General features: G+C 39.7%; 4 protein-coding genes across 10 annotated transcripts; 2 read left to right on the top strand and 2 right to left on the bottom strand.

Moving 5' to 3' along the window:
- Positions 1 to 31: 31 nt before the first annotated feature.
- Positions 32 to 1,423, top strand: LOC137746522 (protein LURP-one-related 6-like). Its single transcript, XM_068486545.2, has 3 exons — positions 32 to 502; positions 618 to 860; positions 966 to 1,423. Exons 1-3 carry the CDS (start codon positions 266 to 268, stop codon positions 1,098 to 1,100), a joined length of 615 nt encoding a protein of 204 aa, XP_068342646.2. The 5' UTR covers positions 32 to 265; the 3' UTR covers positions 1,101 to 1,423.
- Positions 1,424 to 1,972: 549 nt separating this feature from the next.
- Positions 1,973 to 4,516, bottom strand: LOC137748191 (cation/calcium exchanger 4). Its single transcript, XM_068488297.2, has one exon. The coding sequence runs from the start codon at positions 4,120 to 4,122 to the stop codon at positions 2,161 to 2,163; it is 1,962 nt and encodes a 653-aa protein (XP_068344398.2). The 5' UTR covers positions 4,123 to 4,516; the 3' UTR covers positions 1,973 to 2,160.
- Positions 4,517 to 7,997: 3,481 nt separating this feature from the next.
- Positions 7,998 to 11,466, top strand: LOC137746890 (DNA-directed RNA polymerases II and IV subunit 5A). Of its 3 annotated transcripts, none has more exons than XM_088688274.1 (6): positions 8,003 to 8,268; positions 9,503 to 9,641; positions 9,756 to 9,964; positions 10,047 to 10,226; positions 10,721 to 10,834; positions 11,179 to 11,466. In XM_088688274.1, the coding sequence occupies exons 3-6, from the start codon at positions 9,764 to 9,766 to the stop codon at positions 11,302 to 11,304; spliced, it is 621 nt and encodes a 206-aa protein (XP_088544400.1). In that variant the 5' UTR covers positions 8,003 to 8,268; positions 9,503 to 9,641; positions 9,756 to 9,763; the 3' UTR covers positions 11,305 to 11,466. The 3 variants fall into 3 exon arrangements, with proteins under 3 accessions (XP_068343009.1, XP_088544400.1, XP_068343010.1); XM_068486909.2 differs by having other exon boundaries at positions 8,008 to 8,268; positions 9,541 to 9,641; XM_068486908.2 differs by lacking the exon at positions 9,503 to 9,641 and having other exon boundaries at positions 7,998 to 8,268.
- Positions 11,467 to 11,593: 127 nt separating this feature from the next.
- Positions 11,594 to 13,960, bottom strand: LOC137746889 (uncharacterized). 5 transcript variants are annotated; one of them, XM_088688264.1, is made up of 8 exons: positions 13,762 to 13,960; positions 13,586 to 13,629; positions 13,392 to 13,510; positions 12,928 to 13,010; positions 12,616 to 12,758; positions 12,313 to 12,477; positions 12,049 to 12,142; positions 11,594 to 11,946 (listed from the first exon to the last, which is right to left on the bottom strand). In XM_088688264.1, the coding sequence occupies exons 2-8, from the start codon at positions 13,608 to 13,610 to the stop codon at positions 11,745 to 11,747; spliced, it is 831 nt and encodes a 276-aa protein (XP_088544390.1). In that variant the 5' UTR covers positions 13,611 to 13,629; positions 13,762 to 13,960; the 3' UTR covers positions 11,594 to 11,744. The 5 variants fall into 5 exon arrangements, with proteins under 5 accessions (XP_088544390.1, XP_068343008.2, XP_088544387.1 ...); XM_068486907.2 differs by having other exon boundaries at positions 12,616 to 12,737; XM_088688261.1 differs by lacking the exon at positions 13,762 to 13,960 and having other exon boundaries at positions 13,586 to 13,755.
- Between the last annotated feature and the right edge of the window lie 1,220 nt (positions 13,961 to 15,180).

The following is a 15,180-nucleotide window of genomic DNA, read 5'->3' as shown; positions in this document are numbered from 1 at the left end:
AATCGCCGTCTCGAGCAAGCAACTGCATCTCTGCCAAGCACATTTGAATTCAGATACTCTTCCAACTAGTGCACATTGTATATGCAGAGTCAAAACTTGCCAAACATTTGAAATCAGATATTCCTCCAACTCTTGTTAAGCAAGAAACAACTAGTCTCTCTCTAAGCTGTGTATAAAAGAAAAGACCCTTGTTAGCAAAGAGATCAAGCTCGAACTTTGTCATCGAGCGCAGTAGAAGAGTCTCCGGTAGATATCAAAGAAAGAGATGGCAGCAAAAGACAATACCGTCATGCCTATAATTAGCAAGATGTACCGTTCGTCTTCTCAGGCTGTGCTTGTCGTGAGGAGGAGGCCGCACGTGATCAACGGAGGTGGTTTTGTGGTTACGGATTGTAGTCAGAAGGTTGCTTTCAAGGTTGACGGATGTGGAATTCTGGGGAAAAAGGATGAGATGATTCTGAGGGACAGTGATGGAGACGCCTTGCTTCTCTTTCGCCGAAAGGTACACTATCAATCACGCATATACATGTATTTTTTGAATTGTACATGTGCATGCAGAGGTGTTAGGGATGCTTAATCAATTTACGTTCATGCATATTGATTCGAATATGCACCAGGGTGCAACGGTTGAGGCCCTAAGCATTTATCGGAGATGGAGGGGGTACAGTTTAGACTATGAAGGATCGCAGGACCAGATGGTTTTCTGTTTAAAAGAGCCGAACTCGTGCTTGGCAAGGACTCGAGCAATCAGAATCTCAACGAAAGCCACAAAGAACAAAGACTGGGACTTTGAGATCAAGGGCAATTTTCCTGATAAGGATTGTTGTATTGTTGACTCCGAGGGCAAAACAATGGCACAGGTAAGTAATTCGCATTCGCGATGAACATATAAGACTTTCCTTGTTTGTAAATTGCTTCTGAAATGATTAAGGTGTGGACTTGTCGTTGTTTAAAATGAAATGCAGATCGGGGTGAAGAAGGAACTGATGGCAAGCGAGGATCTCTACCATGTCGTGGTGGCACCGGGAACGGATCAAGCTTTCGTTATTGGAGTCATTACGATTCTCGACTACATCTATGGTGAATCCACCAGGTGTTAAATTTTACACAGATTCTAAAGAGAAGCTTTTCTTGATTTCACGTCGAAACAAGATGATCTGCGATTCTGCAGCAGACGAGAGTTCAATTTTCTGCATTTTGGAAGCTGCTAATCCTTTAATTTTCGTTCTTCATGGATTGTTTGATGGATAATCATTTAGTTGCCCCAACCTGTACTAACTGGGAACTCATCTGTTGAAGCTTTTAGGTGTTTTTTTTGCAACATTTTACTTTTCTCAAAAGGATGCACCACCAATGTACTAACCGTCGATACAGAATCCGTTTCTGATAAATAAGCAATGAAAAGTGCAAACCAATTACACAACGTAAAGAAGACCAAACAAGAATTCTTGCCCGACTTCGCCATTTAATTGAATCTCGTGGAGGTAGCCATGCCGCTGCAGAAGCCGGAGCATGTCATTCCCGTTTTGAGTTGCCAAAACAGGGAATTTCAAACAAACGAAACGTTTCTGAAATGAGACGTGTTTTCGCTACAACTAATGGGATGGGAAATTTGATTACAAGAGACTGATAAATGATAACATCTTTGATGCTAAGCTACCGAGTACTTGTGTAAGATTTCTGTCCACGGGCCTTCGGACATCTCAGCTTTATGTTTCTACCGTCTTCACAGGCAAGCATGCGCCGGCAAATCTAAACATTAGCTGAGATGCCTGATTCAGTTAACCAGTTCGCAGTAGGCACGAGAAATGTTACAGAAGTATGCCAAGCATTCGTCAACAAAACCACACATAACAACCAATTAATGAAAAAGTGTCGCAACATTTCATCACCAAGTAGAGGTGTTAAACGCCACAGAGAAATAACAATCTTAAATAACCATAAGGTAGGTTATATAAGTAGGCAAATTGAATTCGTGGAAACAAAAACTCGTTTTCATATTAACATGGAAGTTGTAATACATTATCTGGGATAATAATTCGGCATCAGTTAGCAATGCTGAAAGACACAACTACTAGGTCAACATTGCCATTCCAACTCAACACTGTACAAGACACAACATATTTTTAGATATCAATCAATGAGATCTTCCTCATAGATCTACCACAATAAGCCCATTGACGTGCCTAGCCTAAGGGAGAGAAATACCAGATAGATGGTTATGAGGCCGAGTCCTAAGGTCTTGTTAGGGCGCATGCCATTCCTCGGTAGCACAGCAAGTGACCAAAGAAGCCCTGATATTAGAAATCCCATTGTATAAAACAGGCTATTGTCTTTGGGAATTTTGTATGGTTCCGGTCTCTGAGACCAGGATGCAAGGACCATTGAGATCCCCAAACCAGCAAGTGTGTTAAACATAGGCCCGGCATAACATCCTGACATTGCAATTTGTACACCATCTGCACCATTCATTGCCAATGCAGTGTTCGACATTAAATCACCCATTGAGTTTCCCCATGCTAATACAGTCAATCCAAGGATTGATGGATTTACTCTAAAAATTATGCCAAACGCCACCAGCAACCCGACCAGCTCATTTGCAACAACGTAGAACCAGATGATGCTCATAAAAAACCCTCCTAAAACCCATGGAAATAAAAATTTCTGAGGGGGCTGGTCCGGTCTGGTGTGTAGACATGCAAGAACACCAAAGACACCACTGCACAGAAAGCCTATAAAGTAGGCAATTTCCTTACTCAGAGATCCGACATCTTCTTGGGTGTTCCATAAAAATAACAGAAGAATGGGAGCTAGTACAGCACTGGCAACAGCATAACCTTTGGACCACCTATCCTCCTCGACTATAGGGATTGTCAACCGTCTTGGCAGCGTCAACGGAATTTCCAGCAGTGATAAAAATCTAAAAGAGGAAGAGTTTTCCTTCACTGTTTCATCCTCGTTCCAACCCCACAATGACCTTGGACTGTCTGAACGAGCCTTCACATTCTGATTCGAATAAATTGCCACATTTGATGCCCACATCCACTGTGGCAACTTACTTAGGAGATGAGGTACCTCACTGTCTGATTCAGACTCAAGGAGCGACGCATATACAGATTCCTCCTTGTCGCTTCCCTGAGAAAATATACTTCCCCTGACCGGTAGCAACGGTGTTACAGCATCCAACCTCAATTTCCGAACATGTTTCCTCAGAAGCTCGTTTGCAGCTACCACAAACGCATAAACCACATAAATCAAGACAAACACTATAGCACCCCCGACAGTAACCTCACCAACCATCAACATTAAGGCAAGAGACATAACAGTAAAGAGGAAAAAACATATATCTCTCATAAAGCATTTCTTATCAATCTGAAACCCCTTGTCCGCCACGCATAGAGATATAGTCCCAACAACAATACAAGTAACAAAGACAGCTCCACCCAACACACTATTAAGACCAACTCCACCGGTATCCTTACCCACAAAAGCAGCAATGCTGGCAAACACATCAGGAGCACCATTCCCGAGCGGAAGCAGAGACACACCGGCCACAGTCGCCGGTAGCTTCATAAGACTCGACAGCTTCTCCAGAGAACAACAAAAGTAATCTGCGGCGGTATTGCCCAATAGATAGAACAAAGCAGCTAACCATATTGCCAACACTACATACCCCAAAATGCTAACTTTCTCACAGCTGCAGTAAAAGAAATGAATGTAATTAAAATAACCACCGGAAGTACACTCCGGATGGGCGATCAAGAACTCACATTTGCTCCCATAACCTTCGTGTTTGAACAACCTGGCGCATAATTCGGGATTAGGTCCTGATAACAAATTGGCATCCGACCCATTAACACTGACACTACAATTCGAAGCATAAACATCAACTTCGGCCATTCCCCTGCGAATAATATCGACCCGACGACTTGGATCGCCAAATCCATTGAATTTGGAACTCCATCGAGGAGGAAGAACCGAATGCGAGCTACCCAGAAAAGGGTTTCTGAGAAAACTTTCCTGGCTGTAGAACAAGAAGACCAATGCCAAAGTAAAAATTCCATTGAAAAGCCCACGAAATTGGGAAATTTTCCCCCCAAAAAACCACTTGGGTTTAATCATGATTTCTATTCCCGACGACCCACCGATCAAACCCTAAATTTCTGAATTCAAACTCGAACAGGCGCCGATCGAGAACCGCCGAGCAGGAGAAACAAAGAAACTCGGCAAAAAATAAAAAAAAATATCGAATTCGATAAAGGGGTCGAGAAATTGATGCGGTGGATGATAATTTTGAAATTATTCAAGCGTAATTAGAAGGGGTTCCAGAGGGTACGTTTACGTAGAGAGAGAAAGAGAGAGAGGGGCTTAGCACTCTTTCTGCGAGGAGAGGGAGATAGATACAGAGAGAGTGCTAAGGAAGAAGATGAAGAAATGCACCTTCGCCGTAGTTCCTTTCTTCTCAAGGCCGTGTCTTTACGCGCGCGTACCAACAGGCAACAGCAGAAATTGGATGTCTCATATTTTTGGCCCCCAAATCCAAAAGGTTTGGTGGGAAGACTTACTCGGGGGGCTGGTCCGGCCCAGATTAGAAAGACTGTTGATGGGCCAATAGACCCAAATTAGATAGGTTATATATTTACTTTTGTCGTGTGATATTACTCGTGCACGTAGTATAAATCTATAAAGTGTATTTTATATGATTTTACTAAAATAGTAGAAAGTGAAATGAAAGTGATTCATAGTTTTTATGTTATCTTGTTCATGCCTGTCATGAAACAACATCTTATATTCATGAGTTAATTTAATGCAATTAATCGATACTCCTTTCTATATTTGTCGTGCAATTTGTTCCTTCTTTACTCCCATGCTAGATTCATTTTTCGATTACGAAAACGGTGCATTTAAATTTTGCGGCATAAATAAAATGAGATATTTAAGGAAACTAATATAACCGTGAATACGAACTTCTATATATATATATATATATATATTTTTTTTTTTTTTTTTTTTTTTTTGGGCAAACAACTTCTATATTTTTTTTAAAATAAATTAGCAAGTGATACCTTCACTAATTTGGTTGAATTTTTATTTCAAAAATTATGATATATGAAGAGAGAAACCTAAATGACATCGTAGCGGTAGCAGCTCTTGTTAGTGCGCCTTTTGTTTCTGTCCAAATCAAAATTGACACATCCCTACCTGGGCCCTCATCACATCCCGGGTTTGACTCTACCGTAGCACGATATTGTCTGCTTTGGGCCCCGACCATGCCCTCATGATTTTGCTTCTAGGAACTCAGACGAGAACTTCCCAGTGAGTCACTCATCATGGGATTGCTCTCGAATGAACTCGCTTAACTTCGGAGTTCCTATAAAACCCAAAGCTAGTGAGCTCCCAAAATGCCTCATGCTAGGTAGAGATGAGAATATACATATAAAGCTTACAGCAACTCCAGCGTGGGCTGGTGCTCGGGGGACGGAGGACGACATAGGGCTAGATAGCCGGGCCTTAAAGCTCCAGCGTGGGCAGCCTGATGGAGAGTGGAGGCCCGAGCTCCGGGCCTATGAGGAATTGTCAGCCCAATTTTATATTTCTTTCTGTCAAGCGCGTACAACTCACCAGCGCGTGGGAGTGCGTCAGCCGACAGCTTTTCAGAGTATGGGACCTGCGTCGCAGTCTGCTGAGGTTACCGTGGCTTCCCACGGTCCGTTCGATTTCAACAGCTCTTTAAATTGGACCGTCCGATTTGTAACAATAATAATAATAATAATAATAAATCTTATTTAATATCAACCATTGGGTCTGAGATCAACGGTTGATATTATTTTGCTTTATAAATAAATAAAAAGAAAAATATAGTTTTAAAATTAAGAAAAGTTACCGTTGTGACACGTGGCACAATCTGGAGTGTTGGAATTCGATTTTTTTTTAAATCCAACGACAGAGATTAATTAGTTCAATAAAAAATTTAAAAAATTGTAAAAAATCCGAAAAAAAATCTGAATTTTTTTTTTAAAAGAATTGTTTTTACTTTTATATAAATACCTTCTCATTATCATCTACCTTACACCACAATTTCATATTTTCTCAACTACTTTCAATCAAATTCCTATCTTTCTCTCAAAGTTTCAATCCAATTTTTTTTCAACAGAATGACCACTGATGCAAGTACGAATTGGACGCTTCTTGAAGATATTGCGTTGTGTATTAGTTGGGTTGAAGTTACTCATAGTTTGCTTACGGATAATGACATGTGGCTCAATGAGTACGATTAAAAATCTTATCGGAAATCCATCACCAATAATTGTCTTTTCGGATTTTATGACACGAGGCGCAACGAGAATGATTAAAAATCTCGTCCGAAATTAAGAATAAAATTATTTTGTATTATTTTATAATAAAAAAAATAGTAATATTTTATTACCTATTGCTAGGGCTATTGAAGTGCAACGGTGGAGATGCAAAAGGTGATTAATGTTCATTAAGGGCAGTTACTGTTCACTGGGTGGATAGCATAGTGTATTCTTTGGGGGAGGGTTCCCATGCTGGAACTACTCTTATATGATTCACTCCCCTGGACGATGTGAGATGTTACAATCAACCCCCCTTAAGGGCCTGATGTCCTCATTGGCACACTTTCGGCCATGGATTGGCTCTGATACCAAATTGTTACATCCCGACTGAAGCCCCCATCACATCTCGGGCTCGACTCCATCGTAGCACGATGTTGTCCGCTTTGGGCCCCGACCACGCCTTCACGGTTTTGTTTCTAGGAACTCACAAGAGAACTTCCCAGTGGATCACCCATCATGGGATTACTCTCGCGCAAACTCGCTTAACTTCAGAGTTCCTATTGAACCCAAAGTTAGTGAGCTCCCAAAAAGTCTCGTGCTAGGTAGAGATAGGAATATACATATAAGGCTTGCATTATCCACTTCCCTGAACGATGTGAGATGTTACAAAAAACCCTAGAATCAAGTCACTAACAATCTCCAAAGATCCCATCAATTTAGCTGGGGTGATATCCTGTACAAGCATCCTCTTCAACTTCCGACAACAAACGCTAATTTTTTCATTTTTTCTGTCTAACAGGTTAGAATCATTAGATACTGTCATACCAAAGGTTTAATCTTTTTCGATTTTGTCTGCTATTTCTCCTTTTGTTTTCCTTGAAAGATTATGTTTTTGTTGTGTTGTTAGGAGTTAGGATTGGATATGGTGTTTTTGCAGCTGTGAAAGGTTTCGATTTTTTTTATTTTTTATTTTTGCAATTTTGCTGTTCAAGGCAGTGATTAAGTGGGATAAACAAGTCCAACAAGTTTTTACTGTTGGAATTTGGGTTGTTTTTGTTTTAAAGTTTTTACGGTGTTGTTAAACATAAATTTATACGTGTTTTTGTTGATTAATGAAGATGAATGATGAAGCTGTTGTTTAATATATATTTATATATATATATATATATATATATATATGTATGTATGTATGTGTGTATTTGGGTTTATTATGCCTCACAAGCAGTGTTTGGAACGCCTCGCTATACACCTTAGAGATTTCAAACTTTGGGAGAAACCGAGAAAGTTAGTGAAACTGTTAGAATTTTGTTTAAGATTGATCTCTTGTTGCTTGATTGTGATTCAATTTGAATGGCCAGTTTTGTGATTTAATTGTTTGGGAGCTAATTTTGGGGGCTACATCTATAAATAGGGCTGGAAAAAATCCCAAAAATTCCAAACCGAATCGAAAAAATCTCAAATAGAACTTCCAGAAAATTTCGGTACCCAATAACGAACCGATTCCGAAATTTCGGTACAGAAATCGGTCTCAAAATTTTGAAATTTCAGTAATCCCAAACCGAATCGAAAAAAAAAATATATATATATATTATTTAATTTTTAAATATATATTTAGAATTGTAATAGCCGTTGGGATTCTGTTGAGATTTAATCTCAACCGTTGAGTGTAAATCAAAGTTATCAAACCCAGTCTGACTCTCTCTCTTGGTCTCTGACTCTCTCGACACTCACCTCTCCCCTCAGACTCAAACTCAAACCTCACCTCACCTCACCTCACCTAGTATCTTCTGAACGGAACCTCACCACCACTCTCCTCGCCGATTTGTCTCTCCCGAATCTACCCACACCAGTCCTCATTCCTCTCAATCCTCACTCCTCACCTGAATCGCACCTTCACCCACTGTCTATACCACCCGAATCCGGCTCCTGAATCGAGCTCGGTCTCAGTCCGCATTCCTCCTCACTGCAAAAGGTAAGAAATTCCTGCCATAAACTCAACCAAACTTCATACAAATTGTTTGATTCCCAATTCGATTAGGGATTTTGAATTTGGGTTTCTGAATTAGGAATTTTGAAAGTAGGGTTTCTGAATTAGGGCTTTTGTAATTAGGGATTTTGAATCGACGGAGAGGTTATAGAGGGAATGAGAGGTTAAAGGGGGGAGGGAGCTGGACTTAAATGTTTTCTAAAATACCTTCTGCAATCAGAGCTTTTTTACCTTTGTTTCTTTGTTCCTTGTAAAAGGATTTCGCAACTTTAGTTTCAAGTTTTCCCTTGCTGTCCTTCCTCTGTTCCGCTACCGACTTCTTTAATGTCTTCAAAATGATTGCTTTTATCTTCAACCTTTTGCTTCTTTACAGAGTATCTCTTCCCCCTCCGTTGGAAGTCCAGAGTATCAGTGCCTTCTGTACCCATTGCATACTTTTTACTTCTGTTAAAGTCTTCATTGTCAGCTTCTGTGCTTCCTAAGCTCAATTCATGTCCACCCTCATTCATTTCACTAGCACGGAGCCTGGTTGTAGTCATTTCCCATTCTGCACCCTATATGTCAGATGTTATCTTTTACATATAATTTCTCATGTGTGATGGCCTATATATAAGAACAAAAACAAAAAATGCATGTTACATCAGCAGGCACTGTTGAGATAAAACCACAACGGATTCCACTAACAATTGTTCATCAAAAGCTCCTCTGTACCGTCCCCATGTGATTTTAGTGCAATTTGGGACCCGAGAATGCATATATATATAGCTTGCTTATCATCCATACGTTTACAAACCCTACTACTTTTCACTTGATTTTCTTCGAGATAGTATATATATTTGGTGGTATGGAAGGACAAATCTGAAATAAGATATCTTAAGAAAAAAATGGTGTATTGAGCAGTTGGTTTGAATGAAGTCACTTGGATCATCATGGCATATGAAAAGATTTACCAACAACTATATATGTAATAATGTAAAACGTGTGGGAGTCATGTTTCTACAGATGTTTATCACTACAACCGGAGCCTGGTGAAACATAATCATAATTTCTACTGTGCTATTGTGCTCATAACTAATTTTTTGCTTTTGGGTTTGTTACTTTATTTATTTTAAAACCTTGGCTTGTAACTAATTTTTTTTCTTTTGGATTTGTTACTTAATTTATTTTTATTGCATGCATGTGTAGTAGAGATTGAATAGGCAGATGCTATTGTGCACAGATTGGTTATATGGCAAATTTTGGCTATATACTTGGCAGATTGGCAGATTTGTGTACAGATTGGCTTGGTTATATACTTATACGTCCAACAGATTGGCAGACTGGCAGGCTGCCTATATGACAAATTTTTAATATAAAAGGTTGATTTTTAGGCTGTAAATGGGGATTTTTGTTGTAATATTTGTGAAACCGAAATTTCGAATTTCTGGAGGAAGTGGAACATAACTGACAAGCTGTGTTTTGTAACATATCAGAGACGAAGATGGTTTTAACAGAAGAAGAAATCACAAGGCTTTACAGAGTCCGAAAGACTGTGATGCAAATGCTGAAAGATCGGAATTACTTGGTTGGAGATTTTGAGATCAACATGTCAAAAGAACAGTTCAAGGACAAATACGGAGAGAACATGAAAAGGGAAGATCTTATCATCAATAAAACTAAGCGAAGTGACAGCAACGATCAGGTGTTTCCCCGATGCTTTTTATTGCAGTGGATGTAGTACTTTAACTGTTGACGGTGTCTGATTGTTGGTTTATGTGTTTCAGATTTATGTCTTCTTTCCTGACGAACCAAAGGTTGGGGTCAAGACAATGAAGACTTATACCAACCGCATGAAATCGGAGAATGTGTTCAGAGCAATCTTGGTTACTCAACAAAGTCTGACGCCCTTTGCAAAGACCTGTATCAGTGAGATATCGGGAAAGTTCCACTTGGAGGTTTTTCTGGTGAGGTTCATTGCTTAATCTGTTGTTAGTACGAAGTTGTGTTCTTGATACCTCACGAATATCACGTTAATCAATTAAACCAGAAATATCAGAGTTCTTAGTATCAGAAATTTGAAGGCTATACACATACAAATCACCGTTGCAATTACCTGATTAGTTTGTTTATGTTCTAACTTCTAAGGGCCTTTATCTGATCAAATGCTCGTAAAAGTTTTGTTAGCTGATGAGTAGGTATGGCCCTACCTTTTAGAGGGACGGGTTGGATGCATAGGTCATCTTAATAATGTCCATTAACCAAGAGGCCTAATTAGGGTCTTCTTGAATAATTACTTTCATTGTTTGATTTACTTTTTCTGGGTATGCAGCTTTAACTTCAGCTTTGCAAGAGAATTATTTTTACCCCACTTACAAACTTAAGAGAATTATTTAACTTCAGGTGCTTTCAATACGAACTTAAGAGGATATAAACGTTTGCTCTGTCTCTATTGATTCAGGAGGCAGAATTGTTGGTGAATATCAAAGAACACGTTCTAGTTCCTGAGCATCGGGTGCTTACAAATGAGGAAAAGAAGACTTTGCTGGAGAGGTACACTGTGAAAGAAACACAGGTCAGTGTTGCACATTGTTGTTAATCTTGCATTTACGAAATTCCGATGCTACATAAGGCATGCCATGACTTTAAATCTTGATTTATAACACTAAGAAGTGTTACAAATCTACCACGTCATTTATTCAACTGTTTGTGTTGGAATATTAACTCAAGTACAGAGTCATGCTTAATGCGTCTTAATACCATCTAAACTATTACGACAAAGTAACAAAGCCTTCTCTCTCCTCCTAATGGCTATTTTACGTTTGTTTTCCAAACGTATCTTAGCCTGCATATCTGTGGTAAATTAGGGAAATTTGCATACTAACTGTTTCTCTTGTATTTGTGTTTTTTATTGTCCAGCTCCCTCGGATTCAGGTGACTGATCCAATTGCGAAATACTACGGGCTTAAGCGCGCACAAGTTGTGAAGATAATTCGACCAAGTGAGACTGCAGGGCGATATGTCACCTACCGTTACGTTATATAATTACTCTTATGTCAGCTCAACTTGATAATCTTTCATTCATAATTATGTCGGAATTGGAGCTCTAAAGCGAGCAGTTGCTGCAATCCGGATTGTAGGGAACTGAGATGATGTTTTGAACTCATTTTGTGGATTCCGCAGTACCTTATGTGATACTTTTATGTGCGCTCGTGTGGACCTGAATTCTAGCTCATATGATTACGCATTACGACTTGCTAGTATTGTTCATTGTGTTTCGTGATGCAATGGCTTGCATCACGTAGCGAAAACAATCTGTTGAATTCGCGTACAATTGACCATCGAGAAGATGAGATTTCGATTAGTAAGCACAAACTTGTGGCAAAGCATGTATGTCCCAAGCTACATCAAAATTCAAGATAAGGACTCCATCCGGCTGAGTCGTCAACGGGTGCAACAATTTAAGAAATTTATAGGCAGAGTATCTAGTTTGAAGTAGCCTTGTCCTGCTGCAGGGCTGCCTTAATGAAGTCCACGACGAGCGATCCTAACTCGGCTTGATGCGAGGTGTACGAATGATTAGCGCCTTCTATAAGATGTAATTTGTGGTTAGGTATTATCTTGGCGAACTCTAATGCATCTTCAACAGGGATGACCTCGTCGGCAGTTCCATGGATTGTCACCACCCTGTATGTAGAGAATCGCTGATAAACTTGTTCATGCGGGAAATCCAACAAAAAGAAAGGAAACATGAAACCATGAGAACCGAGTTAACTAAAGTTTGCTTGCCGGCATTCTTTGTCAATCTGAAGGCATGATTCGTGCATATCAGTACTTAGGCGATCCATCAAACTCTCCTCGGTCACACGATAATTACCATCTCCTACAAGCATAGCATCCATTAACCTTGTTAAACGCCAGCATACGTGTTGCTCGTTTTTGCGTGTTTTAAGTGTGTGCATGTGTTACTGAAAATTACGCAATTCATCTGCATACATCTGCCCTCATAAACGAATTTTGCAATTCACCACACGATAGGAATTAGAAAATTACCTGACTTATTCTTAACATCAATGAACCCTTCCTTCTTGATTACTTCCATAAAGTCTTTCCCCAAGCGTTCTTCGATGCCTTTCTTCAGATCATAACGTCCAGAAACATTGACAACGGTACGAATGTCATGATAGGTAGAAGCATACAGGAGCACAGCATCGCCTCCTGTAGTAACAATTTTCAGCAATACCTTTGGTACACAATAGGAAATTACTCATTCGAAACATTCATCAATAGCATTTTGTTCTTTATTTGATCCGAATAAAATCTTACATAACGATCGTGCAAAACAATCCAATGTACCTTTACTGTGTCCAACAATTGCACTGGGTGCACGTTTTGCCCCAGAGAAGTACTTGACCACAGAGTGCAAGTCATCCGCCTCTCTCCGATAGTTACCAAACTGAAAGGTGCCTTCACTTTCCCTGACAACCAAGAACCCACAACTAATGAGCATCGATGTAATCGTTAGATCTCAAACTGACAACAACGCAAACTTTGCAAGTAGGAACAGCATGGCTCAGCTATGAAACAAACGAGGTCCACACAACGAAACTCTACACAAATATCCTGTTATGTTCAAGAATTTCAAACCCTGTAATTCGACAGCCTTACCCATTTCCGGCAAAGTCAAAACGGAAGGAACTGATCCCTTCATTTTCCAGTGCAACAGCAAGGTTCACCATAATATAGTTTTCCTGGAAATCAAGAGACACAAGCTGTGAACTTTGCCCACAATGATGCCAAGTTGCCAACCAAGCATTACAATTTTCCACCAATGATGTGGTATTCCTTTTCTTTCAGTACAGCGACAGCGTTAGTGGGTTAGATAGTTGTTAGGGGGTAGGGAATCGGTGAGGATCGAACTCGCCCAGGGTGCATTATTCTTTATCCATCAATTCTTAAACATCGTCGTCTTCAAATTACAAACTAAATCATCTAACAATCAAAGTTCGACGATAGATTGTGAACGAAATATTAGAAAAAAAAAACTTAAATTAAGAACATCCTAATCAAGCTGGAAGCGAATCCAACAACAACAACAATAATAACAACACTTGATGTATCAAAAATTCAACCTTGGTGTCTCGAAAACCATGACATAAGATTACAAGGTCCGCGGAACCGGTTTCGTGTAACAATCCCACAAGCTTTTCACCGTGTTTGTTGGGTACGATGATTTTCTGTTGCTGACCCACTGAAACAAGATGGCAATAAGAACATGGAAATTCACAGACAAACATATACAACTTGAGGTGATGAAATTTCTGACCTGGGTTTTTCGCAGCTTCTGCCATTTTCAAGATTCGTTTCGGGCTGCGATTGTGGGGAAGATTAAAGTTTGGTGAAGGGAAGCTTATGGAAGTGAAAGGACTTGAGAGCAGCATACTAATTGAGATTATAAGCTAATTAACGATTAATTAATCCTCAAAGGCAGTGGAAGTTTACCTATAAACTTTTGCTTGCTGCGCGTTGCACTGCGATGCGATCTACACGGCTCCAGTGAGTTTGGAACTGGGAGAGTATCGGACCAGTCCAGTCGCGTTTTCAGGTTTTGGTCCACAATAGTTTCTTTTTTACCAGTTGGACCCTGATTCTTCATGGTGTTCTCAAAACTGCCATGTATCTATCTTTTCTTTTAGAAAATGATAAACATATATGGTTATTCAAGCAATGTATACACCATTTTTAGCTTCTCACGGGATCGTGTTTAATCATGTTTGTTGTCTTCTAACTTATTTTTTTTTATTATTCAAGCAAAATAACAATATAATATACGCTTCGACAATAGCATAGCAACACCAGCACCAACACTAACCAAAAATTTCATGCAAGTGCACTCAACCATTAGGTTGAGTAGAGGATCGGTAACATTCATATTTATTCTTAATTGGGAGATTTTATACTATCGGCTCACGTGGATAATGAACTTTGCATTTGGGGCTTCCAAATGTGTTGTACCTCCATGCTTGAAATTTTGATTCAAATGTGTAACTTGTATTGGAATGCAAACTTAAACACAAAACAAAAAGAAATTGTTAATGGGTCTTAACGGGTGAAACGGATGAAGCGGGTGACCAATGAGCTTAACGGGTTAGGTTTGGGTGACCTGTTAACTTAACGGGTTGGATTTGGATGACCCATTAACTTAACGGGTCGGATGAAACCCGACCCAAACCCAATGAACTTGACTCGTTTTGCAGGTCTAGTTTGCATATCGGCCAGTGGATTGGTAGGCCATTTTCCCCATATGGCATTTTGTACTTGTACTTCGTGATTGAATTCAAGTCACACATGCTCTTGATAAGAATGTTGCTTATGCTCCTATATTGTAGGTTAGAAATGGACCACAAAACACAATCCAATTAGAAATGGGCCATAAAACACAATCCAAAACAACTTTTAAGGGACAATTAGGCTATCTCCAACTCAAGGGTTTAAAATCTCATAAATAAATGAAGTTGGGCATGCCACTTTGGATCAAAACTCAAGAGGCGCACCAACCATTGGATTTGAACGACCCTTTAGGCCGTAGAAATTGTGTCTTCCATGCGCTCGCCAACATACAACCGTTCCTGCTGATGTTGTAGACACGCTGGGCCTGCCTCTATCTGCTCTTCAATTTGCAAGTGGTGAATTGTGGTTCCCCCGACTCACTTGCAACTTTAACTCAATTGAAGCAATGGTCTCTCAACTAAAGATCCATTACCATTGGTCCCTCAACTCATCAAAACGTAGAACTACGGTCCCTCAACTAAAAATTCATTACCATTGGTCCCTCAACTTTAACCCAATTAGAGCAATGGTCCCCAACTTTAACTTAATTGTAGTAATGGTCTTTCCAACATAACTCATTTTGACAATATT

The sequence above is a fragment of the Pyrus communis genome, chromosome 2 (assembly GCF_041283825.1).
Source record: "Pyrus communis isolate YQ-2024b chromosome 2, ASM4128382v1, whole genome shotgun sequence".
Lineage (NCBI taxonomy): Eukaryota > Viridiplantae > Streptophyta > Magnoliopsida > Rosales > Rosaceae > Pyrus > Pyrus communis.
The sequence above is the reverse complement of the archived record's forward strand: the minus strand, read 5'-3'. Positions and strand labels throughout refer to the sequence as shown.

Coding starts and splice junctions, on each gene's coding strand:
- LOC137746522 (XM_068486545.2), top strand. CDS start 266: ATGGCAGCAAAAGACAATACCGTCATGCCTATAATTAGCAAGATGTAC. Junction 503..617: donor TGCTTCTCTTTCGCCGAAAG/GTACACTATCAA, acceptor AATATGCACCAG/GGTGCAACGGTTGAGGCCCT. Junction 861..965: donor AGGGCAAAACAATGGCACAG/GTAAGTAATTCG, acceptor AATGAAATGCAG/ATCGGGGTGAAGAAGGAACT.
- LOC137748191 (XM_068488297.2), bottom strand. CDS start 4,122: ATGATTAAACCCAAGTGGTTTTTTGGGGGGAAAATTTCCCAATTTCGT.
- LOC137746890 (XM_068486908.2), top strand. CDS start 9,764: ATGGTTTTAACAGAAGAAGAAATCACAAGGCTTTACAGAGTCCGAAAG. Junction 9,965..10,046: donor GAAGTGACAGCAACGATCAG/GTGTTTCCCCGA, acceptor TATGTGTTTCAG/ATTTATGTCTTCTTTCCTGA. Junction 10,835..11,178: donor ACACTGTGAAAGAAACACAG/GTCAGTGTTGCA, acceptor TTTATTGTCCAG/CTCCCTCGGATTCAGGTGAC.
- LOC137746889 (XM_088688258.1), bottom strand. CDS start 13,700: ATGCTGCTCTCAAGTCCTTTCACTTCCATAAGCTTCCCTTCACCAAAC. Junction 12,478..12,615: donor AATTGTTGGACACAGTAAAG/GTACATTGGATT, acceptor TTGTTACTACAG/GAGGCGATGCTGTGCTCCTG. Junction 11,947..12,048: donor CAGATTGACAAAGAATGCCG/GCAAGCAAACTT, acceptor CTCTACATACAG/GGTGGTGACAATCCATGGAA.